General features: G+C 49.2%; 1 protein-coding gene across 2 annotated transcripts in view; it reads right to left on the reverse strand.

Annotated features, from left to right (window-relative positions):
* Positions 1-3,094: 3,094 nt before the first annotated feature.
* NSF (N-ethylmaleimide sensitive factor, vesicle fusing ATPase) overlaps positions 3,095-19,939 on the reverse strand; it is an 86,681-nt gene continuing 69,836 nt past the window's right edge. Inside the window, exons 18-21 of one of the 2 annotated variants that reach the window (XM_075443850.1) lie at positions 14,146-14,280; positions 13,199-13,312; positions 5,214-5,269; positions 3,095-4,610 (exon numbers count right to left, since the gene is read on the reverse strand). In XM_075443850.1, coding sequence (XP_075299965.1) covers positions 4,592-4,610; positions 5,214-5,269; positions 13,199-13,312; positions 14,146-14,280 — 324 coding nt within the window. In that variant the 3' untranslated portion in view covers positions 3,095-4,591. Of the gene's footprint in view, positions 4,810-5,213; positions 5,270-13,198; positions 13,313-14,145; positions 14,281-19,939 lie in introns of both variants that reach the window. The other variant, XM_075443851.1, reaches the window with a different exon arrangement.

Consider the following 19,939-nt stretch of genomic DNA (forward strand, 5'->3'; position numbering starts at 1 on the left):
CCCGTGTAGATGCCAATACGGGGGTTTCAGGTGGAAATGAATTTTACACAGCGAAAGCCGAGCAAACAGAGGCTCCCCTGCCTGTTGGCACGGCCACCCTGGTGTCAGCAGATGTGGTGAGGAGGAGGAAGGAGCCAGCTCCCCACACCAGCCAGGCTCCTTCCTTCCTGCTCCGAGGAGACGACGCTGGAGAAACAAACCCGTCCGAGCGCGCCAACAGAGCCCAACAGCCAGTCCCTGCTTTCACCTCCCCTTCGCCCTCTCCCTCCCCGCAGCCCCAGATCATCTCCTGAGGTCCCCCTGAGGAGGACGGCAGGAACCAGAGCCCCGAGCCAATCCCCTGGCATCCGGCCCAGGAGAAGAGCAGCGCACACGTGGCGAGGCTGCCAGCTCTCACACGGGGACGCGTCACTGCCCCAGCAGCCTCCTCGCCCTGCAGCTGCCCACGAGAGGTATTTAAGGATCTGGGCAGATCAACCCAGTTGATGCACCTATTTACTAGCATTCCCTAATATGACCTTTAGATCCCAGAGTGAGCTCAGAGCGTCTCTCTGGGGACCAAGTACCCACGCCATGAGCTGCTACACCAGCTCTGAGCATCAGTAACGGACGGGGAGACCGAAGCCATGGCAAGAAGAACTTTCTGCCCAAGCCTTCTCATCAGCCTTCCCCCATCTGACAGACTTGTTAAACCACTTCATCCGGCACAAAAGGCAAGGGCAGATGGGGAAGGGAGCCCTTTATCCGGCAGCACAACCCCAGGCAGACCCTCTCCTTCCCATAGGATTTCTCGGGCTATCAGCAGTTCCTTCCTGAGGGCTCCACATCAAGCTGAGGCTCCGACCATCAGCAGGGACTTGGGCCCAGGGTGCAGCCGCATGCACCCCGTGACCCATCTCGGTGCAGAAGAACCAGCGTCTGTTCCTCCACCTGCTCCCCAGGCCACGTCCCCCTCCTTGACCACATGCCTCCTCATTTTGGGCTCATGTTTTCATGGCATATTGCCCCTTGAAATTAAAAAAATAAATATTAGCTCTGTCCTGGTGGGCTCCTCCAGACGATGAGGACCAATAACCATGTTCCAGTATCAGTTCTCAAGCACCAGTGATCTAACACAGAAATATCTCCAAACCAGTAAAGCTGTGTCTTCTGCTCCACCCACCACTTTGCCCACGGGAAAGAGCAGCCCACAGCACTGCGAAGAGCAATAAAAAGGGTGAAAGAGCCCTCAGGAGGAGCCCAGAACGTGGCCCCGTCACTCCGACCTGTGGCTGGAGAGAATCAGGGCACAACCCTGGGTCCCTCCTCTGCAGAGCGTGACGACGAGCTCCTGCGCTCGCGCAGCCCGAGAAGCACCAGCTCTCTCAACCGGAAGGTCACAGGAGAGCTCTGCGAAACCTCCCCGATCCAGAAATCAGCCGTCTTCTGAAACGCATTCTATTTAAAAGTATCTATTAAATTCTGTGTCTGGAAAGACTCCAAGTTCCTGACTTCAAACAAAATCCCCTTTTTGTTTGTTTGTTTTTGTAATCCAGAAAAGGTATTTAATATTAAATAGAACATTTATTGCCTTGTAATTATTTTACTGTAGCCAGGTATTCTAGCACTGAATGGAAGATCTATTTCCACCAATCTGCTGTATCCAAAGTTTTGTATAAAGTTGTAGAGGTCGATTTTTTTTTTATTTTATATCCAGAAAATTTCTCTTTTTATAAGCATTATTTATTATACAATGTATATACTTGAGTTAACTAAGATTATATATTATATAAATATATATATTTGGAGAAAAATATATTTCAACTTGCATTTCTTTGTGGTACGTCATTAAAGAGAAGGTAAAAACCAAAACACGCGCACGTGCCAGCTTGTGTGGTTTGCCTCTGAAGGTCCTTTACGTCCCGCTGAACAACCCGGGAGCGGCGGCCCGTCACCCAGCTGCTTCTGCACAGCGACCGTCACCCGAACGCAAGACGACGACGGTAAAACGTAGCCAGTATGGGAGATTCCACAGCTGAACGCTAAGATTTTCATTTCTCGAGCACAATCTCACAGCGCATACAACTCGAGATTACGGGATGAGAACAGGCTGTAGACTTCGTATTCTCCGCTCACCAGGGCACTCGCAGGCTGTCACTGAATCGCCTCTTGATGGTTTGGACAGGCCGAGACCCAGATTTTCTCATGTAAAAATGTCTTCTCCTGTCCATGGATAATTTTGTGGGTGTTTCTGCAACATCTCCCACACATTAACGGTGCTTGTAAGTGCACACAATTTTCCACAGCACTGGCCTCAAATATACCTATCCGAAGGGTAATAAAATAAAAATAAAGTCATTCCATATTCCTACACTGACTGTTCCCCAGCTCATAACCAAACAATTCCACCCGCCTCCGTGCAGAGCGCGGCCCGGAGCCCCGCGCCGCCCGTGCGCACACGGTGCCTGGCTCCGTTTCACCAACGCTTTATTCGTCTGGGGTTACCAGCTCGATTTCAGAGACAGTCACATTTCCGGCAGGTTCAGGAAAAAGCAGCGATAAGGTAAGGAAGGGGATGAAGAAATTGGCCCTCCCTGTTTAAAGCAACACAGTTCTCACCGTACGGCCACTCCTGCCCAGGCAGCGTGGCACAGAGAGAACGCGGTGGGAAGGTGCTGCCAGGAGCCATCCTCCCCCGCCACCTGCGGGAAACACCTTGGAACAGGTTGGAAGAGATCTCGGAATGGGCTGGAATGGGTGGGATATGTCACGCCCAGCAGCTCGCCCTGGTCTTCCAACATGGCCTGCTCCAAGTACGGGACACCCGGCTCGCACACACATACACGGGTACACCTTTGGGGCTGCCGCGGCACTGCAAGGTCCAGAACTCCAGAAGGGGTTGGACCAGAGGTCTTCTCGGCCAACTCCTTTACGACCAGCCATGGTGAAGCTATCCAGGCTGGGGATACATTCAGTCCATCCACGCTCGGGTACAAACCGAGCATCCCTCTGGCTCTCAGCAGCCTGGGAGTAGCTTTGCCGTCCTCGTGCCACATCAGCACTCGACATCTACACCTCTGCTCGACTAGCACCAAAGACACAGATGTCTCCCAGGTCATCACAAGTAGTTGTGCTTTTTATTGAATCCATTGAATGTGCAATTAAACCAGATATTTATTCATCAATATAGTTCTGGACATAGACACAATAAGGTTTACATCATTTACTCTGAAATATAAGTTAATGGGTGCTGCTGTCATTAGGACTAGCAGAGGAAAGAAAGGAACGAATAAATTCACAAGATCGTACACAAAATGAGCGGGAATAATAACCACTGGGACTCGCGACGTCATCACAACACAACAGCACTGCCAAAGGAAAAGAAACCAGAGTGGAGTGACTAAAATATTCCGACTGCTGTAAGTCTGCACTAAGGACTACAGTACCTTCACCTTTGGGCCTGAAGGAACGTGAAGCACCCTCCTTCCCCGGGAACACCGCTTGGGGTGCAAGCTGCTAGCCCTTAGCAGCGTGTCTGGTCAAGTCGAGGAAGCTACACTGACTAAGATCTCATAAATGGCTTTGATTTCATGCCCCACCAAACTGAGGTATGTTCCATGAACCTTATTAAAGGTGTGGAGCCAAAGAACCAGAGGGGAGCAGCCTCACGCAGCCAGCGTCGACTCGAGATGACTATTGGGGAAAGACCACATAGCAAAGTTTGATACATTCCTTTATTTCAGTGCAAAAACATGGCAATACACATCTTGTGCATCTCCAGAGCTTGGCTTCCTCTCTCTCTCTAAGGAGGAATTTCAACCTTTGGTAACATGGCAGAAATGGGATGTAACGAGGCTGGCTAACACCAAAGCTGCCATCTACACTGCACTCATGAAGGGCTTTCAGGCTGGAATCAGCATCTCTGAAACTGCTGTTGAATTCACAACAAGCTTTGATGCCTTAAATACTGGATTTGGAAGTTTCCTCTACTCTGATCAACATCCTTCCCTGCCTTCTTCCAGTCCCTAATGCCACTCACCAGCCTCTCTCCTCAGGCCACAAAATACCTGGGTAGAAACGCAAGCGGGTAATCAGCACCTGTTCTGGAGCTGAATTCTTGCGGGCACTGTCTGTAGGCTATCAGCCTGGCTCCTGTTCAGCGAGACACAGGATGACACAACAAGGAAGCGTTCATCAGCTCAGGGTAAGACAGAGCAGTACTTTAATTTGCCTTCACCACAGACTGTCAGGTTTTATTAGAAGTCAGGATTTCTCTCCTAGCGTAGCAACTGGATGCTGGACACAAGTGAGCGTTAGCTTCAAAACTTACAGGACACTTCCCCCATGCTAAAATCAAATGAGAACGCAGCCTCGCCTGCACAGAGACAGAAGCACAGTGTTCTAGAAGACACTTCCACATGACATCAGTATATTAAAGACGAAGAATAAAGATACTGTATTGCACTAAACATGCAGATTCCACATCGGGTTCTTGGAAATAGGGGAGCATTTCACTTTGTCCAGTGTGTTGAACACAGAAGAGTCAAGATCCCAGTGTATATTCTCCAGGTTGGTCACTTCTCCAGCTGTTGATCTTGCACTTGGTCCACCTTCAGTCTAGGGGAGGAACTCTTGCAAAAGAAGCCAAATCCATCAAGAAAGCATGCACAGGTATAAAAGCATCAACCACACACTGGAACCCACTCACATGGAGCCAGGATAGACACTGTTGTGAGTTTCCCCAGCACAGGTACTGCCCTACATGTATTAGAAAGTCATTTTCTAGGAGATGCCACTGTCAAGACTGGGCTCAACTACTCCCTGTGATACCTACAGGGGAAAGAGTAGGACATCCTTCTCTCAGACAGCAGAAACAAAAGAAATCCAAAAGTTCCAGATTTTAGATAAACAGCTGGATTTTAACTCTAGCAGAATCTCTTCTGACTTATTTTAGTTAAAGACAGGTAAATTGTGACCCGATATCTCACTTAAATTTTGAAGTCACAGGTAAATTAAGAAAAGCAGAGAATTCAGGCATGCACATTCTCAAAGTCTTCAGGACCTCCCCCCTCCCACAACAACTGGCATAGGAGCATGAGGAGAACTGACCCAATACACAGTTCTGTAAACACAGGAGGGGCCATAACACTACACTGCAGTTCCCCCTCAAAGCGATGCTTGTTTCTGAGCAGAGAAGAGAATTTTAACCAACGCTTTAAAATACAAGTACTTACGTTCCTTCTTCTCTCAGAAGAGCCAAGAATTTTTTCACCCGATACTCAGGATCCATCTAAACACCAAACAAAACACATCTCCATTAATGTGATGCAATTTTCCACGTCGCACCAGAGGAAAACGAGGCCACCAAGACAGCGGGAGATGCACGTGTGTGTCTGCTTTGCCCGTGCCTTGGCCTGCCCAGAGATCGGCCTGCTTGTCCCCAAGTTCTGCAGCTAAGCAGTGCAGAAACAGCCCTGCACCAAGAGAAAAACGCCGATTCGCGCTAGCTCAGCGCGCTCACGCAGCCAGGAGATGAGCCAGACTGGAAACCCAGACAAGCTTCTCCTTCCACCGGGTACTTCTGTTCTCATGGCAATCTGCACACCAGCTTCACCCCACGCTGCCAATTCTCCGCACAAGCCAGGCCCACTCTGTGTCTGCTTCCATCTGCCCTTTCCAGAGCTGGGGCAGCAAATTCAACAGTCAGGAGCAGCAGGGACTGAAGATGTCCTCAGCTGTCTTCCTTACCCCTTGCAGCTCCAGCAGCAGCAGAGGAGAGGAGCTGCGCGTGGTGGGTTAGCACCCGCAGAAAGCTGAATCGCAGCACAAGGCTTCCAGAACCTGCAGTACCAACTTCTGTGGTGGCTCCACCGACCAGGGACAGCCCCCAAAGATCAGTCCTGGCTCTCCCCCTACGCTGAGATCCAGACACCAGGGAAGTGGGAGGAAGGGCTACGGAGGAGACAGAGACCCAGGCTGCCACCGGCAGACACAACGTTTGCTGATGCATGGGCGTGTTGATGCTCTCTCATGTCAAAGACTCCGGGCAAACTGCCACTGCTACACCAAGATACAGCGAGTTAGGACTACAAACATCCGGAAACTGGAGACTGCTGGCTCTCAGGGTATCTTTGCGTTGTACCACAACAGTTCACTTGGCCTAAGAACTCCAACCTCTGCTCATTCTGTAATCTTCACCAACACCTTGTGTCTTTAACACACTGCCACAAATACCAGGGGCTCGTTCTGAAAACACTCAGTGAACGGTCCTATGGAGCTGACTGGCTGTAAGACTCCCAGCTCTGTCACCCGCTCGGCAATAAACAGGCAAGTGCTCTACTAAAACATAAGACTGGGACTTGTCCTTGGAGGGGGGAAGCAACATTTCAGCAACCTCCCAACCAGCGAGGCTGAACAAGGGCTGCTGAACTCCTCCACCACCTTTTATATTCCTAAAGGAAAATTCCACCAGTTCCAGATGCGAAGAAGACATCTACTGAAAACCATGACCACTGCAACTGAGGGCAACACAACTGTCTTCAAAAACAGCTTGGAAGAAAATAAATCCTAAACCAACAACGGTCTCAGCAGCGATGCAGGCAGGGAAGAAACAGCCTATGAGAATTTCTGCTTTGTGCTAAGGAAAGCCTAAAAATGTGTCGCTTCCTATCACTTGGAAACATGTCGGCAAGGGAAATGCCTCAACAGCAACTACTGAAATATTTTTAGATCAGAAAAAAAATTCCCTGAAACAAGATGATTTAAGGGAACTGACTGAGGATCACTGAGCTATTAAGTGGGGTTTTACCATGTGAAGGAATACTGGCAATGTTCAGGATCCCAGCTGAAAAGAAAGGCTCCCCCACCACCGAAGGCAGCGTTTGAAATGTAGAATACACAGATACTGCAAGAGGGACTGCTCTGCCACACAACTGGAGGCCAGAAGGATGGTGTCTGCAGCATCCCTCTAACCTAAATCTGCCCCACAATCGCTCCCACTCAACACCTGGCTACAAGGGAAAAGCTCATCTGTCACGATTTCAGTTCTCCCATTTCTACGTGTAGGTGTGGCACTTCGGAACATGGTTTAGGGGTAGACTTGGCTGCGTTAGGTTTATGGCTGGACTTGGTGATCTTAAAGGTCTTTTCCCACCTAAATATTCTATGATTATATCAGAAAGGCTGAAGACAACTGGGATAGGAGTAGGTGCACATGGGCCACACACACTGAACTCCAATTGCTTGGAAGTCCCCTTTCTCTGGGGGAACCCCCAGGTGTGACCCACACCGTAAGACAGAGCATGTGACTCGCCCAGCAAAGGGTCTCGGATCTTCCCCATCCAAAGGGCTCTGGTCTGACCACGTGGCTGATCCTGTTTAAGCACGAGGTTGGACTAGATGACCTCTTGAGGTGCATTCTGACCTCACTTACCCCACAGTCCTACGACAAACTCAACCACCTCTCTTCCTATATTTCTGGATGTTTCCAGAACGGCTAGGTCTTGACAAAGGCGTGACCACAACTCCAGGCGGTCACACAAACAAAGCGTCATTTACTGCTGACTGCAGACTCAATAACTGGGACAACACAATGGACTGGAACATCTCCCCTACAAGGAGAGGCTGAGGGAGCTGGGCTTGTTCAGCCTGAAGAAGAGAAGGCTGCGAGGGGACCTAATAAATGCTTACAAATATCTGAAGAGTGGGTGTCAGGAGGATGGGGCCAAGCTCTTTTCAGTGGTGCCCAGCGACAGGACAAGGGGCAACGGGCACAAACTGAGGCACAGGAAGTTCCGTCTGAACATGAGGAAGAACTTCTTCCCTCTGAGGGTGACGGAGCCCTGGCCCAGGCTGCCCAGGGAGGCTGTGGAGTCTCCTTCTCTGGAGATATTCAAGACCCGCCTGGACAAGGTCCTGTGCAGTTTGCTGTAGGTGACCCTGCTTCGGCAGGAGGGTTGGACTGGATGACCCACAGAGGTCCCTTCCAACCCCTACTATTCTGTGATTCTGTGACCAAGAACTGGTTAAACTGCTGGGCTCCAGAAGTTGTGATCAGTGGCACGAAGCCCAGCTGAGGCCAGTCCCAGCCGTATATGCCAGGCCGTATGCAAGCCAACATTGTTCAACCTCTTGATTAACAAACAGGACCCGGGGACAGAGCGTACCCTCAGCAAGTCTGCAGATGACACAGAATTGGGAGGTTTGGTTCATGCACTTGATGATGGTGCTGTCATTCAGAGGGACCTCAGCTGGGTGGAGATACAGACTGACACAAATCTCACGCAGTTCAGCAAAAAGAAATGCAAAGTCTTCCACCTAGGCAGGAATAACCGCATGCACCAGTACAGGCTGGGGGACAACTGCCTGGACTGTGACTTTGCAGGAAAGGACTTGAGGGTCCTGGAGGACAAGCTGAACACGAATCAGCAACAGGCCCTTGCAACAAAGATGGCCAACAGCATCCTGGGCTTCGTTAGGAGGAACATTGCTACCAGAGCGAGGGAGATCTTCCCCTCTTCTCAGTGACACCACAGCTGGAAAACAGTGTCCAGTTCAGGGCTCCCCAGTACAAGAGAGACAGTGACATACCAGAGAGAGTCCAGCAAAGGGTCACAAGGGTGACTAAAGGTCTCAAGCATCTGTCATACAAAGAAAGGCTGTAAGAGGTCAGATTGTTTAGTCTGGAGTGGAGAAGACTCGGGACTGGGGAGGGAAGGGTGTGTCAGACAAGACACACGGCATTTTTGTAGATACTGGCAGTAAAGATGTCTACTTCTGAAAGGACTTCTTCAGAGGATTTACTCAAGTAACTCAAGTTACTCAAGTCCACCAAGTCCTCAGATTTGACTTCTCATCTATGGTTCAAACTCACAGACAGATTATCCATGAGAAAGCTGGAAGAGCTGGACAAATGGACTGCCAAGCAGTGGATCTGGCTGGCAACAGTCCAAAACCCAAACTTCATCCATTGCTGTAGGAGCTGGAAAGGCCTGGTTATCATCCACACATATGCTTTCTGAAGGTCTGAATTGGACTAGATGACATCCTGAGGTCCTTTCCAACAAGAATGATTCTGTGATTCCAAGATCCTCAGCATTCTGCAAATCAGGCAAACCAGTGAAAGGCACCTTGGTGGTTGGAGGAACAGCAACTCACTACTTGAGTACTCTAACTCTGTGCAGAATCACTGCTGAGGGCCAAAGGCAAAATCCATACAAGAACAGCAAATGTTTATGCTGTCAGGCATGTCAATACCAACAGTCTATTGCTTATGCAGTGGGTGAAGAGTCAAGACACTTTTTCCAGAGGCCACCAAACCAGGCAATTTATTCAGGAAAGAGACAATGTTTCACACCTCAGACTGACCCAAGGAACCATCAACACTGAGACGGAGCAAGGCAGGACTTCTGGCTGTCAACAGAAAGCCCAACACCAACAGAAAGACAACGTCACACAGAACAGTCAAAGGGCCTGGCTTACTCCAAGACCACTTATCTCATTGACTGGCACAGCGATCAAGAGTCTTATCTACCGCAAATAAGATAGTCCTGTTGCCAGGACCTTGGTGAAACCTTAGGAAACCATGGAAAAGTCATCACCATCAGGAAATAAGAACAAAGGACCAAACAGATAGTTCTGTTAAAAAACCCCAACATGATCTGAGATGGGTAGATACAAACAAATCTCTTCTTTTCATTCCTAGAAAGTTTGTACTAATGCCACCAGCTGAAATGCAAACTTGCCAATGCCAGTGTTCTGTGTGCCACATCAAAGATGCTGCCTCCCTACCCCATTTCACTCGGACACAAGAAAGTGGCCATGGTAAGACACAGCTTCTACAGACACTTTGGGAGAAACAACATCTATCTGTAGACACAACATCTGGCCCAAAGACTAAAGCAGGAAGCTGAAAGGCAACAAAGAGGCAAACTTCATCAAATAGCTTATTAAAAAATGCAGACACGGAACCAAAGGTTGATCTGCCCTGGAAGGAGCAGAAGTTGGCGTCAACAGAGCGCAAAGAAGCAGCAGGTTCAGGAACAGACCCTCTAGTGCCTTGCAAAAGGAGAAATGCTGCTGCCAAACTGCATGAAAGACTTTCTAGAAGAGCGCAGAGACTGACTCTGTGACACAGCTCAGAGAGGTGTTCTAGGTGAGGCCATGTCCTCTGGACATGCCCGGGAGCCCTTAGAAGAAAAGGCAGCTGAAGAGACTTCATCAGCCTTCCGTCCAGAGAAGAGGAGATACTCCTCCAAGCTGTACATGCCCACGGGTAGCACAGTACTCCTGTAAAGCCATCATAAGATACACACTCCTAGTATGTCCAGATACAGTGTTCAGTTTAAAATAATATAGGCAATATTATACGATGACCTTTCAAAATAACTTCCCATATAAGTTCAAATATATCACAGACAAGCAGCTAAGATTAACTTAAGTTTTATTTATGCTATGCAGAAGTTACCAAATCAGGAAATACTGGAGGTGCAAAAAGGGACTTTCTGGAAAGCTGCCTGGCTCATTCAGGTTCCTACTGCAAGCAGGAGAGAGACCTCGGGTTCTGGAGTGCTGCCAGCAAGGTCCAAGCACAAGCAGACAGGCAGACAGAACCAGCAGAACAGCCCAGCCCCGCAGCTATGAAGCAGGCGGCTGGGCATCCCGCAGCGCCCCAGGGCAGGGCTGCAGCCTCAGGGCAGGGCGAAGCGAGCGTGGCACCCGACAGCGCTGCAAGGTGGTCCAGCTACTGCAGCCAAGGACACTTCAAAACTAAACTTTTCCGGATTCACGTGGCAGATCATGAGTGTACCCAGACTTCTGCTGAACAAGTGTCATTCCAGGACACTCAGTGTATACAAGATGACCAAGGTATGTGACACTAAACACGAGTAGTTTGACATTAAAGGCGGCCAGGAATAGCAATAAACACTGCTGGATGTTGTGGCTGCCCCCTCCCTGGAAGGGTTCAAGGCCAGGTTGGACGGGGCTTTGAGTAACCTGGCGCAGTGGAAGGTCCCTGCCCGTGGCGGGGGGGTGGAACTACAAGATCTGTCAGGTCCCTTCCAACCCAAACCATTCTGTGATTCCATCTGAGGGAAATTCAGCTGCAAAAAAGTGTGGGCTTACAAGGCTCGCAAGCAAGGTGACAAAGCAACCCAAGACAGCAGAGCAATGCAGGGGTTCACGGTACTCCAAGAAAGGATTCTGATATTGAAAGACTGGCACAGTAAGACTTTAGTCTGAAACAAACTGAGTCACTTGTACAGCTTCAGAATGCCTACATATAGCGTATATTTGGTTTACTGATCTAATAAAACAAAAAACTCGGATTCAGTGACTGCAGAGAAAGAAACTAGGTGCATATTTTTTTGCAAAGATTCATTCACCATGGGATCTAATCAGTCAAATTTTGAGAAATTTCATCCATCGCTTGGATTTTTTTAAGGGATTTCAGATTCAAACCTCTTTCTAAAAAGCTGTGGTCCAGCTCAGTGAAAAGAGGAACTAGTCCTGGACTTCTCGTTCGGTGAAATTCTGCCTTCCTGTAAAAGCTACCCAAATTAGACATCACTGTGGTTTTTCACTGCATTCAGATATGAGTGTTCCCCTATTTGGTGAGAGCCTGTACTGCTTTCCTGTATTTATAGCAGTTCATCAGATGGAGACATGTAGACACCTCAGACCTTTTGGAATAGAACTTCTTCATACTTAGCTCCCATATGCTATTACCTATGCCATTACACAATTACCTGAACTGAATGTAATAACATAAGTCACCTTGCTACCAGCCATCCAGGTACAGTTGCACAGGTGGATTATCAATCACCTATAGTGGCTATGGCAGCCCTTCATTTTATCCTCATTCAGATTGCCAGAAATGGCACAGAGTCACAGCTCTGCCTGTGTTCTCCCAGCCTGGTTGGTCATGGACTCATGTACAAAACGGTGGTTTGGTTAAAAAAACCACAAATGCACAAGACCAGTTTACCTGTCAGCACAGCCTAGGGCAGCGTGAAGACTCCCTGTCACAGCACCATAGGTGCGCAGCCACGGGGCGATGCTGTGAACAAGGCTGGGGTGAGCATTTCCACCCATGCTCTGGATTCAGAACTGCCCGTAATTTACGTGACCTTCACCTTCAGGTTTGAAAAGAACCAACACTTCAGGTCTAAGCAGCGAGAGCAAGCGTCCTGGGTCAGCAGCAGGAATCCATTGCCAGGGCTAAGCGAAACGGACTGCAACCGAGCCAGGCAGCCCCTGCAGGCCTGCGCCCCTTAAATACATTTAATACATGTGAGCAATGACTTACTGACTTGCCTGTAGGTATGGAATTAAAAGCCAAGGAAGAAGAGGAAAAAGTAATCTAGATAAATGACTTTATTCCCTGAGGTGACATCCAGTCAGAGCACATCCTTAGCGCTGTGCAAGTTTTAACAGAATCGTGAACAGTGAACAGAGGGATACATGACTTATATGCTGCTAAACTACATGCCTCTTAGCTTATGCTCAGCCTCTCCTAGGAAGATCTAAGGACAGTTCACTCAGCTGCACTAAATCCATTTGATGTGAAAAGAGAGTGTGTGGAGGGGGGGAGGACTCAGAAGGGCGCTGAAATGTCAGCGGCGGAGGATTAGGGCTGCACGCTGCACCCTCTCATTTTTAGCGTGCATACGCTGTCGAGCAGAAGCTTGACGGCTGGCTTGCAGGCATAGATGATGGGTGCGGGGGAGGGTTAAGAGCTACATATTTCTACCCTCTGCAATTATTTTCTTTAAAGTGCTGAAAGTGGAAAATAAAGAGAAGAGCAGCTGAACAGCCTGACAGATTTATCTTCTTCAGGGAAAGAGCACACATACACCTGCACAGGCACCTTCTTCTTAAAAAAAAAAAATCCTAAGTGATTGCTATCTGCAATCTTAACATGCTGGGTGTAGAGAAGACATTTCATGAAAGGCAAGTTAATCCAACCCCTCCAGTTGCCAGATGCTCTTCTCTGAAGTGCAGCTCTAAACAGCCTATAGGCACTGTGGTTTTTAAAGATCTCTTCCTGGACCAAGGCCTGGTGGTTTCTTTGCTCAGAAAATGTCACTGTAGCTCTTTCCTCCGTTCAGCTGATTCACAGGCTCCTACCACCAGCTGAAGCAGGAGTCTGCAGAGAAGTGGGAAGCTCTAACGACCGCTCTGTTTAACCCAGCCCTTCCTGGACCAGAAACATTCTTACTTGTAACGACATTTCTATCAGCATCAGCAGCTTCTTGATGCCAATCCAGACAGGCTTCCCTTTGACGTTCTGTGCAATAGTGCTGCGTTCCTTGTCTTTGAAGTTACCCAGGAGCTAGGAGGAAGAAAAGGAAAAAAAAAAGGAAAAAAAAAAAAAAATCAACAACAGGAGACTGTCAGTGGGAAGAACGCTACCTAACTCAGGGAAAAGGGAATGAGAAGCTACAGAGCATTTTCTAACTTGGAAGGAAAATTTGTTGCGATATGCCTAGACAAGGCAAAACACTTCGATTCTTTTATTCTGTAACGGTTCTTTCCACAAGATCTCTAACCAAACAGTCAGTGATTCTCTTTTATGGTCCCTTCTCGGTTTTCTCCACATCACAGTCTAGAAGGAACACCGTGGCTCGAGCCACAGGAAGTTTTCAAAACTGCTGCCAGAGTCTGTGTCTTCCAGGCTTTGGCGATGTTATCATTGTGACAATTTTGCAAGTTTGCACAAAAGATTTGCCCGCTAAGTTTATTTTAACAGCCTTCAATATTCAGTACAATTTCCACTATGGCATAGAATAAGAAGCCATAAATGGCATGAATTTATGAGGGACCTGTAATCTCTTCAGCACCAAACACCTTCACCTGACGTTGTTCCAATCCGTGAGAGCTTGGCATCCTCCAGGCACACTCAGTTGAAGTGTCCCAATTATGTTCATTACTCACTTCCATGCCCTCAGAACCTTTCAATCCACTCCATAAACTTTTTCCCTAGACCTACCGTTCTCTCATTTTGCCTTAATTTATCGTATGAAAAAGTAATTCAGAGGAGCCTTAGAACTGTTACGTTATGACATCATCTTTGGTGGGACAGCATTCCCAAATGCAGTGCTACTGCAAAATCACTCCTTTCCAGCCAACTTTGAGCCTGTTTATCATCCTGGAACTTCTTCTCACCTCCAAAGCCTCCATGAGCTGCTCCCCTGTTGCAATGTTGGGCACGTGAATCGTAGTGCTGAAGGCATTCAGCATTTCCATTTCCTGCAGGACGTCTTTGCGACTGGTGGTTCCAATGATCAGAAGCTTGCGACCCTGTCCACACAACGGAGTCAGCGTCAAGAAAGGAAAAAACAAGAGAGGAACAGTCCTGGGAAGTTCCAGCTAACTAGAAGTGAAAACTGGAAAATGGTCACGTAGAAATATCACTTAAAATAAAATTAATAGGATTAAATCTGTCAGTAATCTGTAAGTAGTCAACATCAACCACACAAGACTGCAATCAGATTTCAGAAGGCGGAGTAACGCCACCAAGGGGGTCCAAAAATGATGGTGCACAGAAGACCCACCCATACTCACAGCTTACCTGTCTTAGCTTTCCTGCTAAATCCATCATTAGAAATAGCTGAATCCTCATGAAATCTACAAGCATGAGCAAACCCCCACTCCCAAAAGCTGAATTAGAGATGACTTCTTGGGGAAGAGCCCGTCTTCAGAAATCCTGCGGGTACGGTGACTTCTCTGCCACTGTGCAGACAGGCCCGACGGTCCCACAGCCCACGCTGCAGGAGCAGAGGCTGCCGTCAGTCCGTGTTCTCCCACCGGCAGCGAGGTCGTCTGAACGGGCAGCACCGCGTCTGGCAGCCTCCGCGGGCAAACCGACAGCGCGCCCACCACTTCCAGGGTGGCCTGAGCAGTAACGGGGTTTATAGATAATGGAGCAACGAACGGAAAACGCCAGCTGCCAATAAAATCAAGTTTTGTTAGCTGATCTCGCAAATGCCATTTCAATGCTATTTGAACTTCACCAGGCAGCGTTCAGACACCGGTAACCGCTGGCTGATGGAAGGAGGTGTTGGGGTTATCAGCCCCTGTTCCAACCCAGCACACGGGGAGCCCGCGGGCTGAGCAGAGCCCTGGCTGGCCAAGGATCCTCCTCGTCGGCTGTACACAGGTTCAGCGGATGGCTCACTGAGAGAGTGAAGTTCTATATTTCAGCTTCGTGACACAAAACTCTGTTCATCATTATCAAAAAACCAAACCAAAATCTAAAAACTATCCCCACAGAGCAGCCAGAATTCATTTCACAAGTGCTTTGCATTCCTTTGACAAAGGATCAAAATCTACTTAAACTGCATCCACCTCTGATGAAGATGATGTGTCTCTGCCGCATTTGTGTCTTTTTCCCCGAGTGCCATTGTATCTGCTGACTTTTTGTGTTTGGACAGCGTTATGGGTTTGCGTGGCAAGGCTGTGGAAGCGGGGGTCTACAGGGGTGGCTTCTGTGAGAAGCTGCGAGAAGCTTCCCCACGTCTGACAAAGCCAGTGCCAGCCGGCTCCAAGACGGACCCGCCGCTGGCCAAGGCCAAGCTGATCAGCGATGGTGGTGGCACCTCTGTGGTAACATATTTAAGAAGGGGAAAAAACCTGCGGTAAAATGGCAGTCGAGAGAGAGGAGTGAGACTGTGTGAGAGAAACAACTCTGCGGACACCCAGGTCAGTGAAGAAGGAGGGGGAGGAGGTGCTTGAGATGCAGGAGCAGAGACCCTTCCCTTGCAGCTGGTGATGAAGACCATGGTGAGGAAGGCTGTCCCCCTGCAGCCCATGGAGGTCCACGGTGGAGCAGATCTCCACCTGTAGCCCATGGAAGGGACCCCATGCCAGGAGTAGAGGGATGCCTGAAGGAAGCTGTGACCCCGTGGGGACCCACGCTGGAGCAGCCTGTTCCTGAAGGACTGCACCCTGTGGGAAGGACCCACGCTAGGGCAGTGTGTGAAGAGCTGCAGCCCATGGGGAGGAGCTGCAGCCCGTCGGAAGGACTCACGCTGGAGAAGTTTGTGGAGAACTGTCTCCCGTGAGAGGGACCTCTCGCTGGAGCCAGGACAGAGTGTGAGGAGTCTTCCCCCTGAGGAGGAAGGAGCGGCAGAGCCAGCGTGTGATGCACTGACCATAACCCCCATTCCCCATCCCCCTGTGCCGCTCGGGGGGAGGAGGGAGAGAAACGGGAGTGAAGCTGAGCCCAGGAAGAAGGGAGGGGTGAGGGGAAGGTATTTTAAGATCTGGTTGTACTTTTCACCATCCTCCTCTGATTTGATGGGTGATGAGTTAAACTCCCTTTTCTCCCCAGGTTCAGTCTGTTTTGTCCATGATGGTACACGGTGTGCGATCTCTCCCCGTCCTCATCTCGACCCTCGAGCCTTTCATCACGTCCCTCTCCCCTGCCCAGCTGAGGAGGGGAGCGACAGAGCAGTCTGGGTGGGCACTCAGCATTTCTCCAGGCCAAACCAAAACAAGACAGATCACACTCCTGCTTTGGGCGACGGACGATGAGGAAGCACCAGAACTGGTAAGGAACCCAGGTGCTCACTTCAGGTCTGTTTTCAGCCTCCGACGGCACAAGGAAGCCCAGCAGGCTGAACCCAGCGCACACCCGGGCCACCAGCTCCACGCAACGGCTGTCGGGGACACGCCGCGCTAACCCCCCTGCGTACAGATCCCTGCCCGCGTCTCGGGCAGCTCAGAGGGGCAAAGCCTTGGAAGCACACTGGGAGCCTTCATGGGGAAAAGCAGCCAGTTCCCGCACTGACGACAGCAATGCCAGGTTTCACACCGCAGCGGGAGCAGAGGCTGCTTTACAAGTAGCCAAAACTCGCCTGCTGGTGGCACACAGCAAGCAGAGAAAGGTCTGAGTGTCCAAAAACGCCAGTAGGTAGCCTGGAGCGGGGCATGCAGCGCCCGCAGAAAGCACAGACACGGCTGTTCTGCAGGCTGCTGCTTCCACCACGGTCTGCATGTCCACGGCTTTACAACCACACGTTATTTGTTTCCTTTTTGATGGTCACTGTGTAGCAAAGCCAAGGAAGTATTTTATAATTTCCCAAGTTTGAGCCAAATCTGAGCCATCCAGTAAGATCTTGCATGCAAAGACAAAAAACCCAACGCACTCAGTGGAGAGCAAGCGAATGGCATTCGATCCTCGCTCCTACAAGGGATTCAGAAAGCCCCATCAGGTGCTCATTTTCAGCTAAAGCACTTAGCAGACCAAGAAAAATAAATGATGCTCGGCAACTGAAAAGCTTTTTGCCTGCATGAAGACAAAATTTCAGCAGTCTTCATCTTTGGAAGCGGTTGGCAAAACCGACTTTAAACACAGGCTTGGAAGCCGAGTGGAGCGAGTCCCCACAGAACGCTCGAACCATCCCCTGCTCGTGAACCAGAGGAGCAGGGTACAAACACCTCTCCCACTTGCCCTGAAGTTGCCACGCCAGGACAGGGTTACAAGGTGCCTTCACCCTGCTAAGATACACTTGGGACAACAGCACCTGTGACAGCAGAACCGATGCATGCTTAAAATCTTCGGAATGCAGAGACAGGGATTATCAGCAGATTTGACTGAGACAATTTCACTCGATTCTGATTTACTTTGCTTTCATGGTTGCTCTACATTTCCTCCACACGCTGTCCCCAGAGAGATTTTGTTCAATTCATAAATAATGCTGATATATCTGATATTATATATGGTATAACTCAGCAAAAAGTATAAGCCCTGTAAGGACAATTTCTAATACCTTCTTCAAAAAACTGTAACAAGTCATACACATGCTGCCGGGCACCTTCAAACAGTTTTCTTGTTATAGAGGTAAGGTCCTAGGGTACCAAGGAAGCCAAGGACAGACTCTTGAACAGAACCAAGACCTCCAAAACATGCATCAACGCCTTCCTGCAAGCGCAAATCCATGCAACGCTATACCCACCAAGACCGATCTGCTTTACAAGCTATAGTGATTCCTTTAAAGAATTGTTGATTACTGCATGTAACTCCCAAAATCCAGAACAGCCTGGGTAATGGTCTGCGTTAATAACGGTTTCCCATGAACTATGAGCATTCTGGGGGGGAAAATCCGCTCGGCTGCAGCCAGCAAGGCAGCATCTGTTCCCAAAACACAGCTAGCAGCAGGCGAGACACCAGCCAAGGGAAGGGCTAACTGCCTGAAGGATGCCACTTGAGCAGCTTCTGCACTGATGAAGTCCATGCTTGGTTCCAACAGAAATGGAGCCTAGCTTGGGGTTTCCACCGAGACTACAAGGTGTCACCAGGAAAGGACGTAAGCAGCACAGAAATGTCACTCGTGAGGCGAGTTTTGCCTCCCGTAACTTCAGGTGTCCACGTACGACCTCGTTCTCTGCATTTCCTCCTTGGTCAGTGGAGCCCAGATGACGCGTGCCTCCTCCCAGCAAAGCTGCCTACACCCCAGGCTCAAACAGCAAACTATTTTCTAAACAACTAGTTCAGGCACAGAAAACCAAACCACTGGCAGCCACATTTAGTCAGATGAATCCCAAACTTTCTGTAAATCAGGCCAGCGGACAATTACTACACACACAAAAATGACTCTAAATGACTTATTAGCATTTAGGAAAGCCACTGGAATTGGTCACTGTGGCACATTCTGTGAAAACGCCAGCTCCACGCTAAACCTCACTCCAAATGCAAACACTCCAGACATTTTTAGAATGGGAAGAGAGTAAAACGGAAGTCATTATTCTACCACACAAACCCAGGGTGCTCTTTCCGCCACTCTGCAACCCCAGCCATCTCACATACATCACTGAGCTGGAGGAGTCAGAGGAAAGCAATGGGGATGCTCAGAAATATGGAATAATTTCCCTAAATGGACTCTTAGTAAATTGATGGGGGGTAAACAGAGAGGTCTATAAAATCACAGATGGTGTAGAGGAGATGAGGGGAAAGCTGTTTCTCAAAATAAAAACTAGGGAGCACTAGATGAAATTCTCAAGCATCAGTTTAAGCTGAACAAAAGGATGTTTGCTTTCACCATACGGTTCCACTGAACTCAAGCAAGCACGACACCCATCACAGCAAAAGCTTAACAAGGTTCAAAAGGAACAGGACGAGTTAATGGAGGTCAGTTCCACCAGCAATTTTTAGATCTCTCTGCTAGGATCTGTGCTCAGGACCCTGAACCACTGACGACTGAGTGGTTGAAAACTCCGCAGAACAGGCGTCTACTCTGCGCAACAGCGCTTCACATTTCTTAACAGCTCCACCCAAAACACACGGATTTTCTTTCCTGCTTTCTTCAGAAGCAGCTATGCACTTCAGCCTGCTACCTCTAAACCTGACCCACTGGAAAGCCACTTACCGTAAAACTAGCATAATCTCTGCTGTATCGATTGCTAAAAGAAAATGAAGTGCCAGCAGTCCCTTGCCCTTCTCAAAGTTCCAGGCAACTTGCTCAGCACACCAGTGGGAAGCCTACAAGTCAGAAATGTTTTGCCCCAGGCACTACCACAAAAGGCATGAAAAGCCATCAAGCCAAACTGAAAAAGCTGCCGTCGTCCAGCTGCCCCGCAGTGACACCGCACCACAGAGCATCACTGGGCTTATTCTTGCTGCTGCGAGATGTACTGCTGAAGTGCCTCCATTTTCAAAAATATTCACTTTTTTGATCCTTAATTTCTACAGCAGCTGTTGCAAAGGCGACGTGCCACGTGCTCAGTCCATGGAAGACCAGGATTAAAGCTGAACTTCAAAAAATCAGGCATAATAAGTGAGCAGCTACCAAGTAAGGAGGAGCGTGGCTTTCAACAGCCTAAGATCGTTTGGTGTCAGACTCCTCGCCAGGGCAGCTCCAGGCCTGGGTCTCCACCCACAGAGCTCAGCTAAGGGCACGTCCCGTGAGTCTGGATGCCTCCTGCCCATCTTTAGGCAGTAAAAGTGCCCCAGTTCGGA

The sequence above is a fragment of the Opisthocomus hoazin genome, chromosome 26, assembly GCF_030867145.1.
Source record: "Opisthocomus hoazin isolate bOpiHoa1 chromosome 26, bOpiHoa1.hap1, whole genome shotgun sequence".
Classification (NCBI taxonomy): domain Eukaryota; kingdom Metazoa; phylum Chordata; class Aves; order Opisthocomiformes; family Opisthocomidae; genus Opisthocomus; species Opisthocomus hoazin.